Here is a 26,708-nt window from a genome sequence, read left to right as displayed (position 1 = left end):
ATAGTAGTTTGGTGTTGAGGTAGGTTATGGTTAGGGTTCTGCAGGGTGGTTCAAGAGCTTGATGATTGATGGGAAGAAGTTGTCAGGCTCCTGTACCTTCCTCCCAATGGTGGCAGCTAGGTGAAAATGCGGCCGAGGTGGTGTGGCCAAAATGGTCCATTGTATAGCTAGACCACTTAAATTTCACATCATTGGTGAACCCAGGGCAAGGTGGAATTTAATGAGGGTAAAGGAGTTGAAGATCCTTTATCATGGAGTGGTGATGTGATGGTCATAGCCTGTACTTATGTGATGGGAATATTATTTACAACAGATACCATGAGAATAAATGCTGTCCAGGACCTGGCACTAACAGGTTCATTAAATGAGGAGTTGTAGAATGAACTAAACCCATGTGACCATCAGCAAATATCCTTGTTTCTGATTATAGTGCAGTCTACCATTGAGCACAAGATAGTCTTGGAGGCATTCAAAAGGATTCAATGTCGGCAATTTAAGGAATGGACTCGCATTGAAGGTGGTAATGGTACGAGGTTATTGTCTATTAGGGTAACACTATATTAATTCCATTTAATAATCCCATTCCGTAAAATTAATGTACCAGAAATCTATCAGCAACAAAAGCTCTCGGCAACAACATGATTAAATCAGTTGCAGAGATTTTTATTAACCACAAGGAGGGGAATGACGAACTGAATCCCAGTCCTCTACAATGGAAACACACTTTTTTTTTTGTCCAGAAATGCTTAAAAGAATTACTATAACACTTAGTTAGTGTGTACAATATAAGAGATAATAGGACTCAATGTACACCATAGATGTCATTAAATTAGCACCAAGGTAAACAGCAAGACAATGAAAGAATCAATCAGACCCAAAAATTGGGTTTGGAGTTCATGTGCAGAAAAGTACATAGTGTGTGTAATAAGATTGGGAGCTGAAACCACAAGAGACCACGGCCTAAAGGCAATATTAGGTAAATTACTTAAAAGCCCAACATTTTATTTCAGTATGTATTATGGCTGTAAACTTGCACATACAGGGCACAACTTTCAAAATTTATACATGATTTAAAACTTTAAGCAGTAGTAATGAACGGAGAAGAATTGTCAGTGGGAAGGCATAGTCTGATGAAATGGGTAGGCATAGATTCAACAAAATCAACATGAAGAAGTGTCTAGTCATAGCATGGAAATAGGCCCTTCAGCCCAACTTGCCCATGCTGACCAAGATGCCCCATCTACACTAGTCCCACCTGCCTGCGTTTGGCCCATATCCCTCTAAACTTTTCCTATCCACGTACCTGTCCAAATGTCTTTTAAATTTCCATCCTACCTGCCTCAATTACCTCCTCTGGCAGCTCGTTCCATATACCCACCACCCTCTGTGTGAAAAAGTTGTCCCACAAGTTAAAACTTTCCCAGCTCACCTTAAACTCACCTTAAAGTTCACCTGAATCTGAAGAAGGGTCTCGACCCGAAAGGTCACCTATTCCTTTTCTCCAGAGATGCTGTTTGCCCCGCTGAGTTACTCCAGCCTTTTGTGTCTATCAAATACCTTAAATCTATGTCAACTGGTTCTTGATTCCCCTATTCTGCACAAAAGACTGTGAATTCACGCTATACATTCCCCTCATGATCTTATGATCTATAAGATCACTCCTCATATTCCTGCACTCCAAGGAATAAAGTCAATAGACAATAGACGCAGGAGGAGGCCATTCGGCCCTTCGAGCCAGCACCGCCATTCAATGTGATCATGGCTGATCATTCTCAATCAGTACCCCGTACCTGCCTTCTCCCCATACCCCCTGATTCTGCTATCCTTAAGAGCTCTATCTAGCTCTCTCTTGAATGCATTCAGAGAATTGGCCTCCACAAGTCCTAGCCTGCCCAACCTTTCCCAATAGTTCAGGCCCTCAAGGTTTGGAAAAATCCTCCTAAATCTTCTCTGCACTCTTTCCAGCTTAACAACATCCTTCCTCATGCTCACTAACCTTCCAGAACAGCCGACCATGCGGGACCTTATCAAATGCCTTAGACATCATCTACAGCTTTGCCATTATCAACCTTTTTAGTTAGTTAGTTTAGTTTAGAGATACAGCATTGAACAGGCCCCGTGGCTTACCGAGTCCATGTGGACCAACGATTACCCGTATACTTGTTCTATATTATCCCAGTTTCGCATCCGACACACACTAGTGGCAATATGCAGATGCCAATTAATCTACAAACCCGCATATCTTTGGAATGTGGGAGGAAACTGGAGAACCCACGCGGTCACAGGAAAAACGTACAAACTCCATACAGAGAGCACCCAAAGTCAGAATCGAATCCAGGTCCCTGACGCTGTAAGGCAGCAATCTACCTATGTGCTACTGTGTCGCAAAAAATCAAATCCTTAAGACTCGATCTCCCACAGACAGAACCATGCTGACCACCCCTAATCAGCCTCTGTCTATCCAAATGCATATACATCTTATCCCTGAGAATACTCTCTGGGAATTTGCCCACCACAGAGGTTAGGTTCATTGCTTTATAGTTCAAGCTTTTCCTTGCAGCCCTTCTTAAATAGAGGCATCACATTAGCCACTCTTCCGTCTCCCAGCACCTCACCCATGACCACTGATGATCTAGATTGCTGAAGAAGTTATAATGGGGAATAATGAAATGGCAGAGGAATTGAATAACTTTTTTGCATCAATCTTCACAGTGGAAGACACCAGCAACGTGCCTTAAATTCAAGAAAATCGGGGGATGGAAGTTAGTGGAGTTAAATCTCTATCTTAAATATTAAGGTGATTGTTAAAAGGTTTAAAATAAACTCTTACCTGTATAACTGGCAATTATAAAGCTGAAAGAAATAACAGGCATTAAAAGTACATAGAAAATGTATGTGCAATTTCTATACATACATCAAAAGGCAAATTGATCGGTCAGCATGGAAATGGTAAATTGTTTGACATACCAATTCTATCTTGTAAAACAATCAAATAAAAAGGATTGCTGGATGTAATTGAAAGGGCTTGCCTATTTTTTTGTTGAAGGTAATGAACACAATGGAATGTACCTTCTGAATGGTACTTTACTAGTCACATGGTGAAGCAGAAGTTAGAGAGAATATTTGAAAGATCAGCTTAGTGATGAATTCCAATGTAAATGCAGCTTTTCTCTCCACACAACAGCCTCTGTACTTAAAATCATACATTTGAAAGAGCACTTTGACATGGTCCCAGATAGTAGGCTGATCCAGAAGGTGAGGTCGAGGTTGAGCTAGCCAATTACATATAAAGTTGGCTGGGTGCGAGGAGCCAGAGGGAGATGGTGGAGGGTTATTTTTCAGATTGGAGGAATGTGGCCATTGGTAAAGACAGGTAGAATTACAATGATTAAAAGACATTTGGACAGGTGCATGGATATAAATGGTTTAAAAGAGATATGGACCAAATGTACCTGTTGCCTAGTTCAGATAGGCAACTTGATTAGTATGGACAAGTTGAGCTGAAAGGCCTATTTCATGGTTATAGAAGTCTATGACACTCAAACACAAATGATGGATAAAGTAAACACAAAGATGATCTGTGTATCATCTGAATTGAAATCTGTGTGTCATCTTAATTGAACTCTGTACAACCATTATCTTCAATGACAGATAGTGAAATCAATTTTTAGAAACGGGGCTATTCATCAATCATTATTGCTGCAGATCATAATATCAACTGATGGTCAGTAATTTAAAGGGAGCAGCAATCTGCCCAAATTTGCTGCATTTCTATTGTAAAGTCCATACTTAGTTTAGTTTAGTTTGAAGATACAGGTCAGAAACAGGCCCATTGGCCCACCGAGTTGACATCGACTAGCGATCCCCGTACATTAACACGACCCAACATACACACAGGAACGATTTTACATTTATACTAAGCCATTAACCTACAAAGCTGTACATCTTTGGTGTGTGGAAGGAAACCGAAGAACTCGGACAAATCCCACGCAAGTCACGGGGAGAATGTACCAACTCCGTACAGCCAGCAACCATAGTCGGGATCGAACCCGGGTCTCTGGCGCTGTTAGGCAGTAGCTCCACCGCTATCCCACCATTACGAGCAGCTTTTAAAATAATTCAGTTCCAATCTGGGTGGTGAGGCGTTCCAGTAACAAATGGCATCATGTGGCAGGTCCCAACAGGCCCTATCCATACAAATGCTGAAAAAGCTGCATTTTGTTTTGTTAAGTTCTATGGAGCTAACTCATTTTGAGATGAATGTTAAAAAACTACAATCAAATATGTTGCAAAATTGTACTGTGCCAGTCATACCTTTCGATGAATATTCTTCAAACTTTCCAGTGTATTCTCATTGAAATAATCTGTCACTGGCCTGTCGAAGACAATTATTACATCACATTGATGAGTTAAAATCAAACGATAAGTAGAACATTAAAACCAAGAAGAATTTTAATATTTTCTTTTTATTCCTATTTGTAGTTTGAGGGCAATATGTTTGACAGTCCTGACCAAAATAAGGTTCTCTTTCAGACACCACATCTTACTTTTAACCGATTTATCCAAACAGCAACAAGCTGAATTTAAAAATGCAGAAACACAAATTTTGAGATACGACTGACCATTACATTTATATATCTACGGTATAATAAAACAGCCTGCAACAACCAGGTACAATACACTTGCTACCTGCCTTCAATTACCTGCTGGGAAAGTATTGGAATAGTTAATGTTCGTATATGCATAAAATGTCAGATGAATTTATTAAGTACTGCATATACCATTTATTATTATATGGCATTTTCTACTAATAGAAATTATTTGATGAAACAGTTGCTTAGCAGAAGAACATTAATGAATGAATACTTTATTGTCACATGTGACAAGTCACAGTGAGGTCTTTATTTTGCATACCCAATGTATACAGAGTCACCACATAAAGGGCGCTGACAAAGGTAAAAAGTATCCCGTGCCAGGTCATCCTTTGTTCTTCCCCCCCACCTCCCCCCCTCCTCCCCTCAGGGCGCTTTCCCCACACCGAGACCTCCCTTGTTCTCTCCTCCTCAAACATCAAACTCTGTAGGGGAGAAGGACAAATAGTGCAGGGTAGAGAAACGGGAAGAGATAACCAGGTATTGTCCAGAAGGTACAGTGCCTATAAATGCATTAGAGTATAGCTAGAATTAGTGCCAGAGCAGAGACAAACGGACAGAGCAAGGCTCTTTATCTCAACACATGTAACATTCATAACAAGATAGTTGCATTAATGACTAAAATGTAGGATAATCTATTAGCTATGACAGAGAAGTGGATACAATCTGACCTAGCACAAGAATTAAAATATTCCAGCATACTTAACCTATATAAAAGTAGAGAAAATGGAAAAGAGAACACGGTTGTCCGAATAATAAAGAATAACATAATGGATCTGGACTCTGAAAATGAATTTTGGATGGAATAGAGAAGCAGCAATGTACAGAAAGCATTAGTGTAGGCTCTCACACAGCATTCAGGTAGGACATGGTATAAATGAGGAATTATAGATGGATGTAACAAAGTTAATACAATAATCAAAGGAGGTTTCAATCTATACATCGATTGGCCAAACTAAATTAGCAACAATAGGGGAGTTTGAATTAATTTACAAAGATGCTCTTCCAGATCTATAAATTGAGGAACTCAAGAGGGAACAAATTATTTTAGATCTAATCTTGTGTAATTAAAAAAGGTTCATTGGTTTATCTGGTAATTTTGGGTCTTTATGGAACACTGATTTAATATATTTACATGGCATCTGAAGAATGTAGTTCAGAATTAAATCTGAAGAAAGTAAATTGTGAAAGCACGAGCTGTGAGCTGGCAGTTTAATTATTGCTGGCTTGCTTTGCTCAGTCTACATGAATCAATGCACCCCATGATTATTGTATCATCTTTGTACATGCACTTCTAAATTACTAATTTACATTATGCCCCACATTTCCAATATTGTTTAGGTGCCTACCATGTTTTCTGCCTTTTTCATCTGCATAACTGGTTCTATTTCTTGATTTTATGAGTTAAAAGCTTTTTGCAGCACAAATTATTCAATTTGCTGGAGCACAGTTACCAATTTATTCCTCTAATACTAGTGAATTGAAACCAATTTCTCTCACTGCAGTCCCTTGTACTGCACATTAATTTCTCTGATCCTAGCTTCCATGTACCAATTTAGACATAGCACAAGGTGTTATCATCTTTGTGCTCTGTTATTTACTTTGGAGACCAGGTACTGATACTTGTTCAGCAGAACCTCCTTCCTAGTCATACCTATGTCATTACTTTCTACATCAATCGTGGCAACTGTATCTTTCCTCTCCCACCCCAAACTTCTCCTTAAACTGCAAGGAGGGATTCTTCGTTCTGGCACTAGGCAGGCAGCACAGCCGTTGGAACTGACAGCTGCAGAGAACAATATTTCTCAATATTTCAGAATCAGTCTGAAGAAGGGTCGAGACCCAAAATGTCACCCATTCCTTCTCTCCTGAGATAGAGGGGGGAAGAGAGGGGAAGTTTTGTTGCCTCCATCACAGTGAGGGGGTGTTTGGAGTCACTGTGATGGATGTTTGTGTTGGGGTCGGGTGTCCTGTGTTCTTTTTTTTTTTGTTGTGTCTTGTGACTGCTGAAATTTCGCTTGGTGTTTGTGCCGAGTGACAATAAAGTGTTGTTATACTGTTGTTATACTGTTATACTGCCTGACCTGCTGAGTTACTGCAGCATTTTGTGAAATAAATACCTTCGATTTGTACCAGCATCTGCAGTTATTTTCTTACGCTGCAGAGAACAATATTTATGGTCTAAATCCACGAGCCTCCATTACCACCACTTTCTTCTTCATTCCCTTTTTTGTGATCCACTTTCATCTCCTTTCATTACAGGCTTCAAGAACATGTTGGACAGGTGCATCCCAAGCAATTTGTTGAAACATTCTTTGTGGTAAAATTTCCAAAATTTCCTAATTCACACACAACTAAAAGATACCAAGGAACAAACAATTCTTTTCTGGGGTAAAAATAATACTCAAGCCACATCCAAAGTTTCAGCATTGAATTCCCTCTAATAAATCATCAGACTGTCACTTACTTTTTGCTACTGAGGAAACAAGCTTTACAATCAAACTTAACAGAATCTTAAAAATATTGTTTTGATTCCAGTTGGAAAAATCATATGATGAGAATTTAGGGGTGAAATTCTACAAAGCAAGAGGAGTAATATGTGTGCAACTACGTACAACTGAAGATCTTGATATGTGTGAGAGACCATTCATTTATTTGAGGTGAGCAAACACATCTGTTAGATTACACAAATAAACATTAACTGGTAGATATTAGTCTGCTTATTACTGAAGTAGCAGAGTACAAGTTACTAATAATTACAAGATCTGAGAAGCTTTGAGGAAATACGACCTGCCGATTAAATAGACATATTAACTATGTCTATTTAACAGTCGTAAATAAAAATAATTTTTCAGCATTTCCTCGACTGCAGGTTTTACTGATTTCCATCATCAATAATTTTAATATTATTTTCTTTCAGTGAGACTAAAGTATATCTTGATGGTTTTATTTTAATGGGAACATGTAAATAATCACTGACCTGTTGTTCTCAACAGCTATTTTGTAGAGTGCATAAACAATCTCTGCACAAGCTAATACTGCACCATGTCGAGTGTTCAAATCAATGCCTGTTGCTATAGTTAATAACTGTGACAAAGCTACAAAAAAAACAGATTTAACACAAATGAAAACATATTAATGCTAAACACACCAGCTACTATTCAGTCAATGTGCCATAAACGATTGTTCTTCAAGCAAATGGCACAATTTTAACTACAAATTCCATGTAAACCAAAAATATAGTAATTCTTAAATGCAATACAATTTAGAACATGCTTTTAAATTCACCTTTCTTTAGCATGAGGCTATTTAGGGCAGATGACCATATTTGGTTGAAAACAGTTTTTGGGGACACTGATGAACCAGTAATTAAAATGACTAATTCAATCGAGACCAGAATTGGAAGATCGCTGGTCCAATCAAGGATAGTCTGAGGATTATCAGAGGTAGATAGTAGTTCAGCACTGCTCTCTGGTTGTGGTAGGATGATTCAGTTGCCTGATAACAGCTGGGAAGAAACTGTCCCTGAATCTGGTGGTGTACATTTTCACACTTCTATACCTTTTGCCTGATGGGAGAGGGGAGAAGAGGGAGTGGCCAGGGTGCTACTCGTCCTTGATTATGCTGCTGGCCTTGCCGAGGCAGTGTGAGGTATAAATGGAGTCAATGGAAGTCATCACAGGAACTGTTCTCTCACTCTGTCGAAATAGATAAAAATGAAACCGTGTAAGTGTGCTCCCACCCAGATGGATGACAGCCAGAGGATAAATGTGGTGAATTCTGTCAAAGACTACAGAAGAATACGGAAGGGATATTTGATGTTTGTAACAGTGAAATAGGATGTAAGGATGTGCTTGACAAGAGCCATTTTTTATACTGTGCAAGGGGCAGAAACCGGTTTGGAAATCTGGAATTCCCCAGAAAGATGAAAATGGACTACAGGGGAAGTGGAACAGAGAAAAGGAATCCCTGGAACAGAGGAAAGGAATTATTAACTAACATGTACGCCAAGTAACTAAGTTAGGTGTGAGTGGTTTTATGGGGATAGGTTGGAGGATAAACAAACTGTTTGGGGGGACAACATGAGCTTGGAGAAACCTTGAGGGTAAAAAGGCACAAAACTAGATAAAGATATAAACTCATGGTTACAACATGGGAAACTTAAAATGATAAATACACCTTCACCAGAATGTCAGCATTTTCAAGGATGGGCAATCAGGGATGGGCGATAAATGCTGGCAATGCCAGTCGTGGCCAGATAGCAAAAATAAGTAGAAAAATAATTATGAATTGTCTTCTCAATGACATAGCTGCCTCCATGTTGTCAGTTCTTAAGGAAGGCCACATTTCAATTATCAACAAGGCAAAAATTCAACAAGGCAACAATATGTGCATACCACATCTTAACAAAAACCTTTGTAAACCCCCAGAAGTAAAAAAATGATATAATTCAGATATATTCAATCATCATGGATTAACCAAATGTTTAAAGGGATGCAATAATAACAGTGGTTTTAGAATGTTGTAATATAAAGGCACTGTGAGACTAATTTGCTATGTGATCATGCATCATAGAAACAAAGGAATAATGAAAAGATTTCCAATGAAAAAGATGTAATGAGCATAGAGACAAGAGAAATTGGAGTTAGTTTCTGAGACACCTATTTTTAAGATGATGGATGCATCTTGTTAGAACTAGAAACTCAATGGAAAGCAGTTACAGTGAAAGGATGGGTTTGACGGTTAAAAAACATGAAACTGTACAGAGTAAAAAACAATGGAGTTTTTCAATAATCAGGGTGAGAAATAGATCATATAGTGTTTCCTATTTGACCATATTCAGAATTACGCTTTTTTATTTTAATTTCTAGCTAACTGAATTATAATAAACTATAATATCAGGACACGTGTCGATCAGCAAATAATCAGCTGGTAAATCCCATGCATTATTCATAAGTTCATATGATGTAGGAGCAGAATTAGGCCATTCTGCCCATCAAGTCTATTCTGCCATTCAATCATGGCTGATCTATCTTTCCGTGTCAACCCCATTTTCCTGCCTTCTCTCCATAACCCCTGACACCTATACTATTCAAGAATCTGTCACTCTCCGCCTTAAAAATATCCATTGACTCGTCCTCCATGGCTTTCTGTGGCAAATAATTCCACAGATTCACCACCCTCTGACTGAAAAAATTCCCCCTTCTTTCTAAAAGTGCATCATTTTATTCTGAGGCTATGGCCTCTGGTCCTAAACATTCCCACTAGTTGAAACATTCTCCCCACATCCACTCTACCTAGGCTTTTCACTATTCGTTAAGTTTCAGAGGTCCCCTGTCATCCTTCCAAACTTTTATATTCCAGCCCTCTCTAAATAAATGCCAGCATTGCATTTGCCTTCTTTACTGCCGTTTCGACTTCCAAATTAACTTTTTGGGAATCCTTTACCAGTACTCCTAAGTCCCTTTGCACCTCCAATTTCTGAATTCGCTCCCCATTTAGAAAAGTCTACGCCTTTATTCCTACTATGAAAATGCATGATTCTACACTATTTACTTCCTCAAAGAATTCCAACAGGTTCGTCAGGTAAGATCTCCCTTTCACAAAATCATGCTGACCTCGGCCTATTTTATCGTGTACTTTGAAGTACTCGGAACCTTCATCCTTTATAATGGACTCTAAATCTTACCAACCATTGAAGTCAGGCTAACCGGCCTATAGTTTCCACTCTTCTGCTTCACTCCCTTCTTGAACAGCGGAGTAATATTTACAATTTTCCATTCGTCTGGAACCACTCCTGACTCTAGTGATACTCAAAAGATGACTACTAATGCCTCCACAATCTCTAAAGCCACCTCTTTCAGAGCCCTGGGGTGCAGTCCATAAGGTAGGTGTCTTATCTCCCTTCAGACCCTTCAGCTTCCCAAGGACAATAGACAATAGACAATAGACAATAGGTGCAGGAGTAGGCCATTCAGCCCTTCGAGCCAGCACCGCCATTCAATGCAATCATGGCTGATCACTCTCAATCAGTACCCCGTTCCTGCCTTCTCCCCATATCCCCTCACTCCGCTATCCTTAAGAGCTCTATCCAGCTCCGCTTAGTAATAGCCACTACACTAACTTCCACCCCCTGACTTTCTCGCATTTCAGGCATGTTGCTGGTGTCTTCCACTGAGAAGACTGATACACAAAACTTATTCAATTCATCTGCAATTTCTTTATTCCCCATAACCACTTCCCCAGCATCATTTTCTAACTGCCCAACATCCACTCTTGACTCTTTCTTACTCTTTATATATCTGAAGTAACTTTAGCTATCCGCTTCTATATTATTAGCCAGCTTACTTTCATATTTCATACTTCTCCCCGTATTGGCTTTTTAGTTATCTTTTGTTGTTTTTTAAAAGTGTCGCAATCCTCTAGCTTCCCACTAATCATTGCAATGTTATATGCCTTCTCTTTTCGTTTTATGTTAAAAGCTAGAGTATTTAAAGTGAACCATACATTACCAATGTTTGCCATGTATTCCGGAGAGCTTGGAGTAAGATTATGTAGGGTCTTTGCTGTGAGCTCTCGAATAGAGCTGTGAAAACATAAAAACAATCCATTATTTTATCGAAAAAATACTATTTTTAATGCAAGACAGGATAGTCTTTTTATATGTAGGAAGGAACTGCAGATGCTGGTTTAAATCGAAGATAGACACCAAAATGCTGGAGTAACACAGCGGGACAGGCAGCATCTCTGGAGAGAAGGAATGGGTGATGTTTCGGGTCATGACCCGTCTGATTATAATGTCGGAGTTGCTGCAGAGTGAGCAAAGGGCTGTACGGTCAGAGGGGAGAGGTTAGAGTAGGTAAGAAGGATCTCGACCCAAAACGTCACCCATTCCTTCTCTCCAGAGATACTGCCTGTCTCGCTGAGTTACTCCAGCATTTTGTGTCTATAATCTTTTTATAAATCTCTTATATTTCTAATTGGATATATCCCAATATTAAATGCACATAACTTGAGATCCATGCTTCACGTCTCATGTAATTTCACTGGGATGCAAAGAAAATAAATGTTATTTATTGCCTTTAAGTGAAATATAAGGAATTGAACAAGGATCCGCATGAGTATCTAAAAGTATGTGAAAGGACGTGCTTTGCTCAGAAGCAAAAGTATAATATTGAGTTGCAGATTTTTAATTAATTAAAGGTTCTTTGTTTTGAAAAAAGTGGATCCTGCATTTATTATCCCTTTTGAGTTAGTAACGTAAAAGGCTATTTTCTGTAGTCACCAGCTGTCTATCGAGGATCACAACATGGTGATTTTAACAAGGTTAAAATGGAGAAATGGAAAGCAATGATATTCATTGGATGTGAATGTTAATCCACAAATAAGTGATTTAATTGAGCTCAGTTTCGTCAGTGGAACAAAAAAATTCAGGAGCAATTACAGAAAAAGCTTTAAAAATTCAGACAGCATCTTTGGAGAAACAGTCAACATTTCAGGTCAGTGACACTTGCTCAGAAAGGGAGAAGAGGTGGAGTGAATAGAGAGTACATTTGTTATAGGATGCAGAGTCATCAAAGTAATCTTCACTTTAAATATCACCAGTTAAAGACAAAAAATAAACAAAGTGAAACTGAAATAAAGGAATATCTAAAGTTAGAAAAAAATAGGATACATGAAACCTTTGAATTCAATATGAATGAATAAGTTTATTGGCCAAGTATGTGCATAGACAAGGAATGTGCCTTGGTGCTCCGCTCACAAATGACAACACAAACATACAGTTAACAATTAAGAGTAAAGCATAAACCCATCAAAACAATAAGGATACAACATTACGGTCTAAACATGTGGGTGAAAATAAACCAGAGCAAAAAAGAGACTACAGACTTTGGTTATTGAGTAGAACTACTACTCGTGGAAAAAAGCTGTTTTTATGTCTGGCTGTGGCTGCTTTGACAGTCCGGAGTCGCCTTCCAGAGGGAAGTGTTTCAAAGATTTGTGGCCAGGATGAGAGTGGTCAGAGATGATCTTGCCCGCTCGCTTCCTGGCCCTTGCAGTGTACAGATCATCAATGGGGGGAAGGTTGTAGCCAACAACCTTCTCAGCTGTGCGAACGATCCGTTGCAGCCTCCGGATGTCGTGTTTTGTGGCTGAGCCAAACCAGACCAGATTAAGGTAAAGTTGTTCGTTCACAATGAAACAAAATAAGAGGCCAACGTCTGGCTTTAGAATGAAATATTAAAAGACAGGGGACACCAATTGCAGATCAGGTAATCTGTACACGGATCGACAAACAAACTGCTGGAGGAGCTCATAGATCAGGCAGCATCTGCGGGGAGGCACAACATTTTGGGTCAGGAGCCTCCCTCAAGACTGGAGTAGAGAGGAGTCAGTCAGGAGAATGAGGTGAGGGGAAGGGATACGGCAAGAACAAGCAAGTGGGGCAAGAGCTGGAAAGTGATAGGTGGATCCCTGCAAGAAGGGGCGGATTGTCAGATGAGCAAGACAGGAGAGAATGGTGGTAAGTGGAGAAAATAAACGGTGCCGATGGTGGAATCTGATAAGAAAAGAAGGTGAGAAGGGAAATTTAGAACCAGAGGGAGGGTGGTAGGTGGGTGGGCGGATGGGAATGGGGCGGAGGGTGGCGGGGGGGAGGGGGCGATAGGGACTCGTGCCCTGGAGGAAAGAGTGGTAGGTGACAAGCAAAAGGTGGTGGTGGAAACAGAAGTGAGCGTGAGAGGACATGAGTAGACGAGAAGGAGAGAGATGGAGGGATATTGGTAAAAACAAGCAACTGTAGATGCTGTTTTATACCAAAGGGATATTGGTGAATTCAATGTTCATGCCTTTTTATAGTAAAGGGAATTAAATTGGCTTGTAATCAGGAGCTCCAGCTGGCACTGGACTGGTGGACTGAGCACGTGTTCAGTTAATCAGTCACCTAGTTTACACTTGGTCTTGCAGATGTAGAGGAGGCCATATTGAAAGCACTAAATGCAATCAACAATGGAAGAGGTGCTCGGTCTGCCCTAGAAGAGTTATTTAGCTCGCTGAATGGAACTGATTGATGAGAAGAGACAGGTGTTGCTCTTCCTGCAGTTGCAGGAGAAAATATCTGGGGAGAGGGTGGGGTGGATGGAGAGAGGGGGTGGTGGATGGGGAGGGATGAACAAACTAGGTAATCATAGAGAGAGTGGTCCCCATGGAAAAGAAGAAAGAGGAAGGGAAGACATAACTAGTAGTGGGATTGCATTGAAGCGAGCAGAAGTATTGGTGGGGTGAGAGGTAAGGACTGGGAAAACTCTATTACTGTTCTAACTGGAGGTGGGGGGGGGGGGGGGGCGTGTATGTGAGAGCAGAACTGCAGAGAAAGGAGGAGACACTGACGAGGGCTCCATCACAACTGTGGTGGGAAGCGAAAGCACATTTCCTGAGGAAAGAGAAAATCTCAGCATTTACAACTCCTGTATTTTTCTCTTTGCACTACCAGCAGTACCTCTGCACGACATGATTGTATGATTTGATTTGACTGGATAGCACATAAACAAAAGCTTTTAATTGTAGCTCTATACATTTGACAATAATAAACCAATATCAATCTCAAATGTCCCATAGAGGAAAACTCATCCTGAGAGCAGACCTTTGTTTCTCCACTTATCAACTCCAGCATTGTGACTATTTCCATTCTTTTTCATCACCTCCACCCCAACTCATCTGCCAATTAATCCTTCCCTACTGGATCCACCTATCACTACCCACCTCTTGCCCATTCCTTCCCCTCAATCTTTCAGCCAATTATCTCCAGCAATGAAGAAGGGTTCTTGCCTGTAATGTTATTTGTCGATTCCCTCCATAGATGCTGCCTTGCCCATTGAATTCCTTCAGCAATTTGTTTTTTACTCAAAATTCCAAAACCTGCAGTCTCATGTCTCTTCTACACAAATCACATATGTTTAGTCTGCAAAAAATGTAAAATAATAGAGCATAGGAACAAGCCTTTTAGTTCACAATGACAATGCCAACCATGATGCCAAATTAAACTAATTCCACCTGTCTATACATGATTCATATCCCTCCATTCCCTGCCTTATACCTGCTTCCACTATCCACCGTGGAATACATTCCAGGCACATACCAGTCTGTGTAAACAAAACTTGCCTTACGCCTTAAAGCTAAGCTTGCTTGTATTTGACATTTTCACCCTGGGAAAAAGGCTTACTATCTACCCTTTCTAAATCTCTCATAATTGTATTTACTTCTATCTGATCTCCCCTCAGTTTCTGATGTTCCAGAGAAAACAATCCAACTTTGTCCAACCTCTGCTTATAACTAATACTCTCCATCCAGGCAGCATTCTTGTAAACTTTTTCTACAACTTCTCCAAAACCTCCATATCCTTCCTGGAGTTGGCAATCAACCCTGTACACAATGCAAGGGCAACCTGGGGCTTCTAGTTACCTGTCACTTTTCAATCCACCTCACCCATTTTGCGCAACAAAGCTTATTTGTTTTTTTATATATAGGTTTTCAGTTCAGCTGGCCATTGGCCTGAAAGGTTTACTTGCTTGTTTCTCTTCAAGGCTTTACCTTCTCTTTCTCTGTGGCATTACCTGCTGAGATTTTCCAGCCATTACTATTTTTTTCTATTTATACGTGCCCAATTGTTCATACGTGTGTTTTTTTTCCCTTTAAGTTCAGTAGGGTTAATAAAGAGCATTAAAAGAAGAAAAGGAAACAGCACAGTGTTGATCAAGAGAGATATGTAGTAAAATAGAGAAAATGGTCATTATCAGTCTCATGCAATTTTGAAAGAGTCTGTTTAGTGGCAAGCTTGATGTACATGAGAGCAGTGGGACTTGGAACTAGATAGATACTGAACATTAAAGGTATTATTATAAAGTATAGAACATGGCCAAGAAATCATTTCCCTATATAAAACCATAAGATCTCTTTTACAGTAGCGTGCAACACTGAGTTCGAGATTAAATCAGAATATGGAGAATATAACATTCTCATTAGGATATGAAAAAATACAAACATTAAAAATAGTAAAATGCAGACTTTCTGAATTGAACAGAATAAGGTGAGGTGTTTCTAATTGTTGAGGGTGAGAAATGGAAAGAAGTATTTGAAGAAAACGCGGTGATGATCAGCAAATGCAAGTATAGGGGCTCAGTCTGGGGAGAGGGGTTTGGAGGAGAGAAAGAAAATACACCCATGCATAAGGTCAGGGAACCTCAAGAAAAATAAAACAAACGTCCAAAAGGCACAGTTGGAATGCAGCAAAGGCAAGCACAGAACAAAAGATGGATTTGTGAACACATAAATGCACAAGTTAGAAATATGCAAACATAATGCACTGTTAGAAACCAACTGGGGAAAAAAAACAAATTATATTACTAGTCTGAATCATTTATTTCCAATTCCCTGAAACGATGTACCAGCATATAAGCAAATAAAGTTGTTAATAACATTTTAAAATATTATCCTATTTGCTATGATAATGAAGAATTCCCTTGATAATAATTCCCACCAATTTCCTTGCCAAATTTCCCTTCAACAATGGCAAAAGCAAATCTGACCATCTACTTTGCAAAATTGCCCACCCACACCTAGCTCATAAAATCCTACAAAAGAAACAAAGTGACACTTTCTTACTTTTGAGAGTTTGATTTGCTCCTCAGGCTATGTGAATCGCAGCATGTTTTTGGGTTGGACAATTATCAGATCACACACAAAATGAATGTTACTAACTCTTGAATTGAATTTATGTACTTCCAGCTAGTGAGCTTATTTGAATGGGATCAGAGCCTTAGAAAATTTCAGCTTTCAGGTATACCTTGAGAATTATCTTACAACTTCTGCAAGCTGAGGAACAAACTTAGGCCATTATACTAATTGTTTTACATTCGATCTAACTTCATCACAAAATCATTATTCATTATTTAAAAAATAGCAATACCTTTACTTTACTAGAAACAGAGATAAATGTCCATTGTATATTCAGAAAAAAACAAAGGTGTAAATTGGATGTACGTGAAGCAGTTTAGTGGTATTTGGGTGGTTTATAAACGTACGTATCCAACATAGAAGCACAAATGACCGCCAATAGTATCCAATCTACTTTCTCATAATGTTACAACCTATAAATCATTCAATCTATATATATAATACATTGCAATCTCTTACCAATCCCAGTGGTTGAATTTCTTAAGTATCAGATGATCAATCAAAGGTTGAGTATACTCAGGAAATCCGACAATGTATAAACTGCAAATCGGAAATAAATCAAAAGGACACAATTCACTACTCTGCACAAGTAGAATTGAATTTTGTTATAATCAGAAGAGTCAGGACTACACAACAAAATGAGAGCACATTATGAAGAATGTATAAAAAGATAGGACAGATAGTCCAGGTAAATATTTCAGGCAAAAGAACTAAGTTACATTTAGCATCAATCTGGCATTTGCAAATCAAAGATGGACAAGCAGTTTAATATTACTAATCAAGAAGCAACATTAGGTGATCCCATAGAAAATTCTATTTATGCTGATTGGGGATTATCGAGAAATTAAACATTTTGGATTTGGGAAGCACTGGGTATTTAACAAATAAGCTATCTCAGAAAGGTAAAAGATATCTTATGAAGGGACCCGACTCAAAATGTCACCTATCCATGTTCTCTAGAGATGCTGCGTGACCCGTTGAGTTACTCCAGCATCTTGTCTTTATGTTTTTATTTAGAGATAGAGTGGAAACGGGCCCTCTGAGTCCACACTGATCATGTGATCACCCGCACGCAGGTTCTATGTTATCCCACTTTCACATCCTACAATTTACAGAAGCCAATCAATCTACAAACCTGCACATCTATGGAATATGGGATAAAATTGGAGAACCCAGAGACATCCCACACGGTCACAGGGAGAACTTACAGGCAGCACCCATAGTCAGGATTGAATTGGGGTTTCTGGCGCTGTGAGGTAGCAGCTCTACCGATGCACCACTGTTCCTGCGGTCATCTTCTATTTTATAAAGTCTTTTTCACCATATAACACTAACCAATTCTAGATATTTTGAAATGCCGTACAGCGAGGGCTCGCAAGACATGTACTGTGGCTTAAGCATTGGAAAATACTATCTGAAATCCAACTTCCTCTGCAAAAATATGAAATGCTGATGTATTTGTTGCTCGATGTACAGATAAGACCAAGTAGAAAAAATATCTGCCAGTTAAATTAACTAACTTATAAAAGATTATTTATGGGAGTTATTGGAAGTCAATTTATATATATACAATCAAAGTAAACATAGAATCAAAGTAAAACATTACATCACTGAATACCACACAAGAGAGGACCATTAATTTGGTGCCAGACCTGTTGAAGAGCAATTAATTACTTTTTAAAGCCAACTCTATTGAACATTACAATTTGCCTCCTTCAAGGATTTATCCAATGTATGAAGATTACACCTTAACCTTATTAGATAATGCATTTCAAATCTTAACCAACTCATTGCAGAAATATATTTTTCACTTTGCTTCTGTTTTTTTCTGACTTAGTTCACAATAGTTAGTGCTGCTACCTCTGCTCCAGGGATCCTGGCTCAATTCTGACCTCGGGTACGTGGGCATGTCAGTGTGAAGTTTTCACATTCTCCCATGACCGTGTGGATTTACTCTGAAAATGTCGTTTTCTTCCACATTCCAAAGACATGTGGAAAGGTGGGCGGTTGACAAGGGGAAAATAAGACACAGGAGCACAGGGAAACAATATGAGAAGAAATTGGACAGGTGAAATTATTCTGCTCAGAGCCAGTATGGATGTGATGGGCTAAATGGTCTCCTTCTACGATGTATTAAGTATGTAACTATGTTATTGACTCTTTACAATTGGGAGTTTCTCACTGCAAGAAGGGGAATTTTAAGTGTAGGAAGGAACTGCAGATGCTGGTTTAAACCGAAGAGACACAAAAAGCTGAAGTAACTTTACAGGTCAGACAGCAAGGATACTTGAAGTTAGAGAAATCAATATTCAAACTTCAAGTAACCCTTGCATCTCCTCTCTCATCATCCCTCTCCCACCAAAGTTATACCAGCTTCAAAGTCATCTTGTTGAGTCTCATTGTACTTGATCTCACCTAGGCCGCAGCTAACAATGGCCTGTTTCTTTTATTATCGTTACTTTTTTGCATATCTTCCATTCATTTGTTCTATATCTCTACATCACTGTCTATATCTCTTGTTTCCCTTTCCCTTGACTCTCAGTCTGCAGAAGGGTCTCGACCCGAAACATTGCCTATTCCTTTCCCCAGAGATGCTGGCTGACCCGATGAGTTACTGCAGCTTTTTGTGTCTGTGAGGGGAGTTTTAAGTTGCTCTCTGATCTTTGGCCAGATTGCCTGATGGTAAACTTAAAGCCACACTGAGCTCCTCAGCTTCATGTCAACCTTGCGACATGGCACGATTCATTCGTAGAGGATCGCTAATCTTTATTAAAAACTTAAGCCAACTTTGTATTCAAAGTCAGGGATCCTCTGACCTTTATTCAGGTAAAGGTTAATACATTTTTCTAATTTATGTGTTTTCAGCAATTCTTTTTTTTAAAAGTAGTAATCAGAGTATACAGGGGCGAGGCCTCAGGTTCTGCTTCCTTAGGCTTAGTCCCCAGACACAAATCCGTCTGTTTCATGGCAACCGCACCATAAATGCCTTCAGGACATTGGGAACTGTAAAGTATGAGTGTGACTCTTGGATGAGCATGAGAGCATGCAAGCCTCCTTGAATCTGATTCTAGGCAATGTATTTGGTAACGGAAGATGAGAGGAAGTGCATACGCCTTGAAATATTACCTAATGCTCAGAAAACATTTCATCCGATTTCCAACTGCAAAATAATCAGCCGCAGTGAGGATATCAATTCCATGTGGAAATGTGCCCTGAAAGATATATTAACAATAATCATTAACCAACTCTATGAAATATATGTTTCACCGAAAGATTGCAGCGATTTGTAGAAAAGAATGATCTTACTTTTCCTGCAAACTGTACTTCGTGCAAGTTGGAAGAAGCATGGAGATTGAAGTATGATGAGCACAGGCTCAACATAAGGAGGAAAGAAGATTAGACTTTATTGCCTTCCATCACAGTGAGGAATGTGGGGAATCCGCTGTGTGGATGTTTATGTTAACTTTTATGTAGTTGTGTGTCTTGTTGCTTTTTTTAGTATGACTGTATGGTACATCGAGTTTCACTGTACCTTAATTGGTACACGTGACAATAAAAAAAATACCTTTGAAATACTGCATTACACACAATAACAGCAAAAGCAGCTCATGATGGGACAACATGCCTAAAAAGTCATAGTGTACCTTCTTCCAGACATATATTTTGTTCCTGCATTTTTTTGCCCTGCGCTGTCATCCCTATTTGTCATTCTGGCTTCCACCTTATCATAGACCTTGTCTTTTGTTCTCTTCTCCCTTCCCATAGGTGTTTGCATTTCAAATCCCACTTGTCTCCAACCTTTCACAATTCTAGTTAATGTTCATCAGCTTGTGATGTTATTTCTATTTCTCCCTCTATAGATGCCGCATGACCTGCAGTGTAATTCCAGCATTTTCCGCTTACACTTCAGAATTACAACATTCACAGTATGCCGTTCTTGTGTTATTTCTTCAGGCTTTACTCTATACGAAGTAAAATAAGCTTAAACTTATTTCTGATTTAGGGTATGCAGCTAATGCAGTAGGCTATGCAGCTAAGAAAACTACATAATGTATATGTTTCTAAATATTTATTAATAAAGTGTTTTGGAGAAGTTCTATCACTAAATCAGAAGCCCAACTCTTAGTTTTATCCATTTCAGCAAAGCAATACTCCTAATCAAAGAAGAAATGTTAAATTAATTTAAATAAAGACATCAACGCTTTGTGAGACAAATAAAATTTACAACATTTTTATTATGACTTTAATTTTGTTTTAGCTGTTGGAATGATAACTGTCTATAGTTTTTCTGTAAACACAGATGACACTGGCCGACTCTGAACTAAATAAAGGCAAACTATGTGACTTAGATTAATGAGATTTCTTTAAAATTGAGATTCAAATTCAAGCCATTCCTCCCCCTCCTCACCTGCCCCGATTATTGTGCATTATCAGAGTCATGTAAGTAATTGGCCATACTTGGGTTTCAGCACTTTTCAGCAATGCAGATATAAGCATTGAATTATCTGGATTAGTGCTCAAAATTTCTTACCCAATGGGTCATAGGTTGAACCCTGTTCTTCCTTATTTTAATGCAACTTACTTAGATCTTGTTTCCATGAGACAAGATCTGGCATATCTGCAGAATATTAGAAGAGTTCTAACCTTATGTTACTGTTGAACTGTGCGGAACTATTAGCTGAAGCTTTTAGCTGAGTTTTTTGAGGATGTAACTAGGAAAATTGACAGGGGAGAGCCGATGGATGTGGTGTACCTCGACTTTCAGAAAGCCTTCGACAAGGTCCCACATAGGAGATTAGTGGGCAAAATTAGAGCACATGGTATTGGAGGTAGGGTACTGACATGGATAGAAAATTGGTTGACAGACAGAAAGCAAAGAGTGGGGAATAAATGGGTTATTTCCAGAATGGCAGGCAGTAACTAGTGGGGTACCGCAAGGCTCGGTGCTGGGACCGCAGCTATTTACAATATACATTAATGACTTGGATGAAAGGATTAAAAGTACCATTAGCAAATTTGCAGATGATACAAAGCTGGGTGGTAGGGTGAACTGTGAGGAAGATGCTATGAGGTTGCAGGGTGACTTGGACAGGTTGTGTGATGCATGGCAGATGCAGTTTAATGTGGATAAGTGTGAGGTTATCTCTAAAACAGTTGCATACTGTTCCAACAAATGATATTCAAAAATAGTTTTGGAAATTAAATCAAGGTTAAATTGCACATTTTTCAGTTTTGAACACTGTGCTGTGAAGGGGGAAATCTACAACTAGCGGAATTAAGAATATACATCGCTTTATGGCTTTTGTTGCAGCACCAATTGAAAAGCATGCCTCTGGATGAGGGTTTGGGAATAAGGTATTAGTGTACTGTAAACCTTGCACTTTCTTCAGACTGGTGACCTGCTTGTCTTTTTCTTTGACTTCTCTCTTCGAGCTCCAAAATTGTTTGGGATGTAATTTGACAAGCGTTTGAGTGCAATAGGATCCAAGTTCTTCATAAATATATTACATATCGTGGAACTTCGATCAATTGGCAATAATATTTTGAGTAATGTGCAAAATAACAGTACCTGTCTTCCAACGTTCTCCTGGAAAGCAGCCTGAAGTAAAAATAGTATTAGAAATAAAAGTTTACAACAATGTATTAAAAAGGTCATAATAAATGTTGGTTACTTCTAGAGTTCTACACTTTCATAGTTAATAAACAGAATTATGCACATTAATTATAACAATCCAAGATCCATAAAGCTTAACAATCTGCTTAGTTAACTCAACCAATTTGTAGCTATGGAGATAATCCAGTGACAAAATTCTGTCACTGTGAATAGAACTTACAATAAACTTCAAAGTTAGACATTGCAACCTAGACTTTCTTCTTCTGCACTGCCTCATTTGATGGAAGACTAAAAGAAGGAGGATTTATAGTGTCATCTTGGGCAGATGAGATTACAAGAGATTTTCATTGTCCACCCCATGGAAACACTCTTCTGTGATGATGAAAAAATCTCAATTCCTGGATTAATCGCCCCCAATATTTGGGACAGACATGGAAAACCAATTGAACTGACTCTCCAAACCATGAAGGCAATCAGAGAGATGAACAATGCCTCAGCAGTGAGTAGACCCCAGGTAGTGTACTGGTAAGGCCCCACGTAAGAGTGCAGTCTTTAACAAGGGGGCAAAACCAGGGAATAACCAGGACAAAGCTCTGTTTATGTCAATGGTGAAATTGTAAATAGAGTTTTTAAATATCTCTGATATTCAGACATATTAAAGCAAATTTAAATAATTTAATAAATTAAGAATTACTTCATTTTATAATATTAATGAAAATACATTAAACACAAAGAAATGAGAATCATCATAAATAATTTGCCTTTCTCACATATCGCCATGCCCATTTAAATGAATGGGGACTCTGATATTACCTCAGCATTTAATTGAAGGAACAGCTATAAATGCAAGTGGCTGACTTTGGAACCACCAACCACAGTCAATTCAGTCCAGAAATAAACAAAAACTATAATGAATTTAAAAAAAATAATCAGTTAGCTTCCCCATTCTTGTGGTCAACAACCTCCATTGACATGGATGGGGTCACAACCTGTGCCAGAACCAAGCACTGAAAGAGGGCTTCATGTTTGTACTCTGTGTGGCAGCCTTTGTTGCTCAGCAAGACCCAAATTTATAGTAGGTCTACACACGTATGAATACAGCCAGTTCATTAGAGCCACTGGTCACAGCCAGCAGGATTCATGGATATAACTGATAGATCCTCTATCACCGAAGATGGTATGGAATGAAACTGGGAAGTGAAGATTCTTACTCTTCCAATTGGCCTATTCCTGTGATAAAATCAATTGTGAGATTAGGTGCACAAAAGATGGATGGAATGGCCAAAACCACCACCTTCCCTCATATTTTCAGTATTTAGAATCAAAGCCCTACATATACTAAGCAGGAGTTCTTACAGAGATGGGAGCAGAAAAACTGAGAGGTGCAATCCAGCCAGTAAAAGGTTGTGAATTTTAAGGCTTACAGCGCATTGCATAATTATATTTACGCACAGACTGACGTAAATTGGCTCTTAAATAATCATTTAAATTTGAATAGTTGCAACATTTGGCTGATTCATGCTTTCCAAGAATTGCCATAGCAACCTTTGCACTTGGATGAAATAAACATGGATTAGAAAAGAGTTTCAATAAGGTGGAGTTGAAACTAGGCATAGTGGATCAACAGGATTAATTTGGCCTGTCATATGAAACCAGAAATGGTTTAAAAGTAGAGAATAAAACCCATATTCTGTTGAACTTCTATAAATTTGAAAATCAAATCTAATTTCATATAAAAATCAAAATGTGGATGCAAACTAATTGTTTCCCATCTGAGACTGAATTCTTTATTTTTGTTTTTATTAGGCAACTTTAGAATGTCTAAAAACACAAGCCATTTTTGCTCTAAGCAGATAGTTCAGAACCTCTGGATTGAATGCAGTTCTGAGTAGAAATCAACTTGAGTGTTCAACTACCATTCAGCTTTCTACGAATTCAATACATTCAAATGTTCCTAAATGCGCTAAATCAATAAAGCAATCATCTTGTGATTTGGGATAGTGTATTCTCTTTAAGGAGAAAATGGTCTCAATTTTGAAAGGAAGTTCAAAGTCTTGTTTGTAAAATTAACGTATTCAATGTCAGATAGCAACGACATAATTGCATTGCAAATTATGTTTGGGCTTCAAAAACTAATTGACAAATTGGAGTTTAAGATCAGGGCCTGAAATTGGTGCTGTCACTTCTGTACATGTAACCAATGATCCTGGATCAAATAGCCCACGCACAAAATCAAATGGCCATGTGTTAGGTCATCAATGAAATATGAGACCTTGAGAACAATTAAGTAAATTGAAACTGGAGGGATGAGATCTATTGTGGCATGCATCTTCCCCCAGTGGAAGTCGTTCATTCAATATTGATTTCTCCCAATAACTTCCTCCTGATGCCTTCAGACCTACAACCTCACCTGCTTGAAAACAACCCTCCCCATATCTTTGCCAATCCTCAAACACTCATTATCTGACCCATCCTTTAATGATCCTCTCTGAGAACCCTGCATTTCTCTTCCCCAGCCAATTTCTTCTTCAATCTCTGTAAAGTAGGGGGACAATTGAAGGGGCTATTCCATAACATCAGACCCAGACATAAAAACACAAAATCCAAGAAACATGAAATTAAAGTGACGAGTGGAAAGGATTGGGGATGTGCAAAGATTGGGGGGGGGGGGGGGGGGGGGGGGACGAGTTGTACAGTTTGACAGCCAGAGGGAAGAAAGATCTCCTGTGGCATTCTGTGCTGCATCTTGGTGGAACCACTCTGTTGCTGAAGGTACTCCTCGGGTTGACCAGTGTGTCACGGAGGGGGTGAGCTCTATTGTCCAGGATGCTCCACAGTTTGAGGAGCATCCTCCCCTCCATGACACCTCCCATGAATCCAACTCCGCCCCAGGACAGAGCTAGCCTTCCTGATGAATTTGTTAATTCTATTGGTATCCGCGGCCTTTGCTTTGCTGCCCCAGCGCACAGCATCGAAGAAGATGGCACTGGCTACTACAATTGGTAGAACATCTGCAGCATCTTACTGAAGACATTGAAGGAGCAGAACCTTCTCAAAAAGTACAGCTGAATCTGTCCCCTCTTGTACAGGGCCTCAGCGTTCCTGGACCAGTCCAGTTTACTGTCCAGGTACACTCCAAGGTATTTGTACTCCCTGATCAACTGCACATTGATGGGGACAGGGGTGCTCCTCTCCTCCTAAAGTCCACCATTAACTCTTTAGTCTTGTCGGTGTTGAGCTGCAGGTGATTCAGCCCACACCACTCAACAAAGTTGTTGACCACACATCTGTATTCAGCTTCCCTCCCCTCACTGATGCAGGCCACAGTTGCAGAGTCACCTGAAAACATCTGCAGGTGGCAGGAGTCAGAGTTATATCTGAAGTCCGAGGTGTAGATGGTGAACAGGAAGGGAGAGAGGACCGTCCCCTGTGGGGCCCCTGTGTTGCTCACTACCATGGTCCGAGACACCGTTCTGTAGCCTGACATATTGTGGTCGTCCAGTCAGGTAGTTGGTGATCCAGGACACCAATGGAGCATCCACAAACATTGTCCGTTTGCTCCCGAGCAATGCAGGTGTTGAAAGCACTGGAGAAGTCAAAGAACATGACTCTCACAATGCTTCCCGGCTTATCCAGGTGAGCATAGGAACGATGGAGCAGGTGGATGATGGCGTCCTCAACCTCCATCTTTGTTTGGTGAGCGAACTGCAGGGGGTCCAGGTAGGATTTAACCAGGAGTCCAGCCTCTCCAGGGACTTCATGATGTGTGAAGTCAGTGCCACGGGTCTGTAGTCATGGGAAAAGCTGGGACGCATCTTCTTTGGTGCAAGAACCAGGCAGATGTCTTCCCCATCACAGGAACCCTCTCCAGGCTCAGACTCAGGTTGCAGATATGCTGGGGTACTCCGCACAACTGGCTGGCACACGCCTTGAGTGCCCTAGGGCTGACACCATCGGGACCTGGGGCTTTGCCTGGCGTGAGTCTGCTTAGCTCCTTCCTCACCTGCTCAGCCTTGATGGTCAGAAGCGACAAAGAAAGGGCAGAGGAAGTGGACCAGGGGGATTGAGGGGGAGAGTCTATCGGGGAGGAGGGGGGTGGGTGGGCAGAGGTCACTTAAAATATCATTTTTAATATGAAACAAAACATGATGAAGATCACAATCATTCTTCATTAATAGCAAGTTTCATCACTGATCTCACCCACTGCAAAATGATTTAAACTGAATACTTACTGAGGCAGCTCTTCGGCAGTTGATGTTCCGATCAAACACTGCTGTTATTACCAAAGAACTGGAAGTAAAGTGTAAAAACCAAATTACTGAGTTAGATGTCTTTCAAACCACAGCCTGCATTTGCAGATCAGCAGATCATTTGCAGATCGTTTCACTCAGAGAAACTACTTTGAATGATTGAAAAATAAAATTCGCCATCAACTGTAATTCTTTCCAAACAAGCAAAATTAAATTGAAACAACAAATAGATCTGGTAACAATTCCAATAAATCAGATGTATTTATACACAAGTATCACAAAATTCAAGCCAATTCCAATATTTTTTAATCCCTTTTAAAAAAAAATCACATCAAGGGTGGCACGGTAGCGCAGCGGTAGAGTTGCTGCTTTACAGCGAATGCAGCGCCGGAGACTCAGGTTCGATCCTGACTACGGGTGCTGCACTGTAAGGAGTTTGTACGTTCTCCCCGTGACCTG

At 39.6% G+C, this 26,708-nt stretch overlaps 1 protein-coding gene across 1 annotated transcript in view; it reads right to left on the bottom strand.

Moving 5' to 3' along the window:
- tbcd (tubulin folding cofactor D) overlaps positions 1-26,708 on the bottom strand; it is a 238,705-nt gene that overhangs the window by 74,331 nt on the left and 137,666 nt on the right. The window contains exons 15-22 of the mRNA XM_078400951.1: positions 26,232-26,289; positions 21,955-21,984; positions 19,512-19,597; positions 16,845-16,925; positions 11,165-11,238; positions 7,633-7,750; positions 4,315-4,375; positions 2,831-2,853 (exon numbers count right to left, since the gene is read on the bottom strand). Of these exons, the coding sequence (XP_078257077.1) occupies positions 2,831-2,853; positions 4,315-4,375; positions 7,633-7,750; positions 11,165-11,238; positions 16,845-16,925; positions 19,512-19,597; positions 21,955-21,984; positions 26,232-26,289 (531 nt within the window). The remainder of the gene's footprint in view (positions 1-2,830; positions 2,854-4,314; positions 4,376-7,632; positions 7,751-11,164; positions 11,239-16,844; positions 16,926-19,511; positions 19,598-21,954; positions 21,985-26,231; positions 26,290-26,708) is intronic.

This window comes from Rhinoraja longicauda, chromosome 6, assembly GCF_053455715.1.
Source record: "Rhinoraja longicauda isolate Sanriku21f chromosome 6, sRhiLon1.1, whole genome shotgun sequence".
Classification (NCBI taxonomy): domain Eukaryota; kingdom Metazoa; phylum Chordata; class Chondrichthyes; order Rajiformes; family Arhynchobatidae; genus Rhinoraja; species Rhinoraja longicauda.
This window is presented reverse-complemented; position numbering and strand designations above follow the sequence as displayed.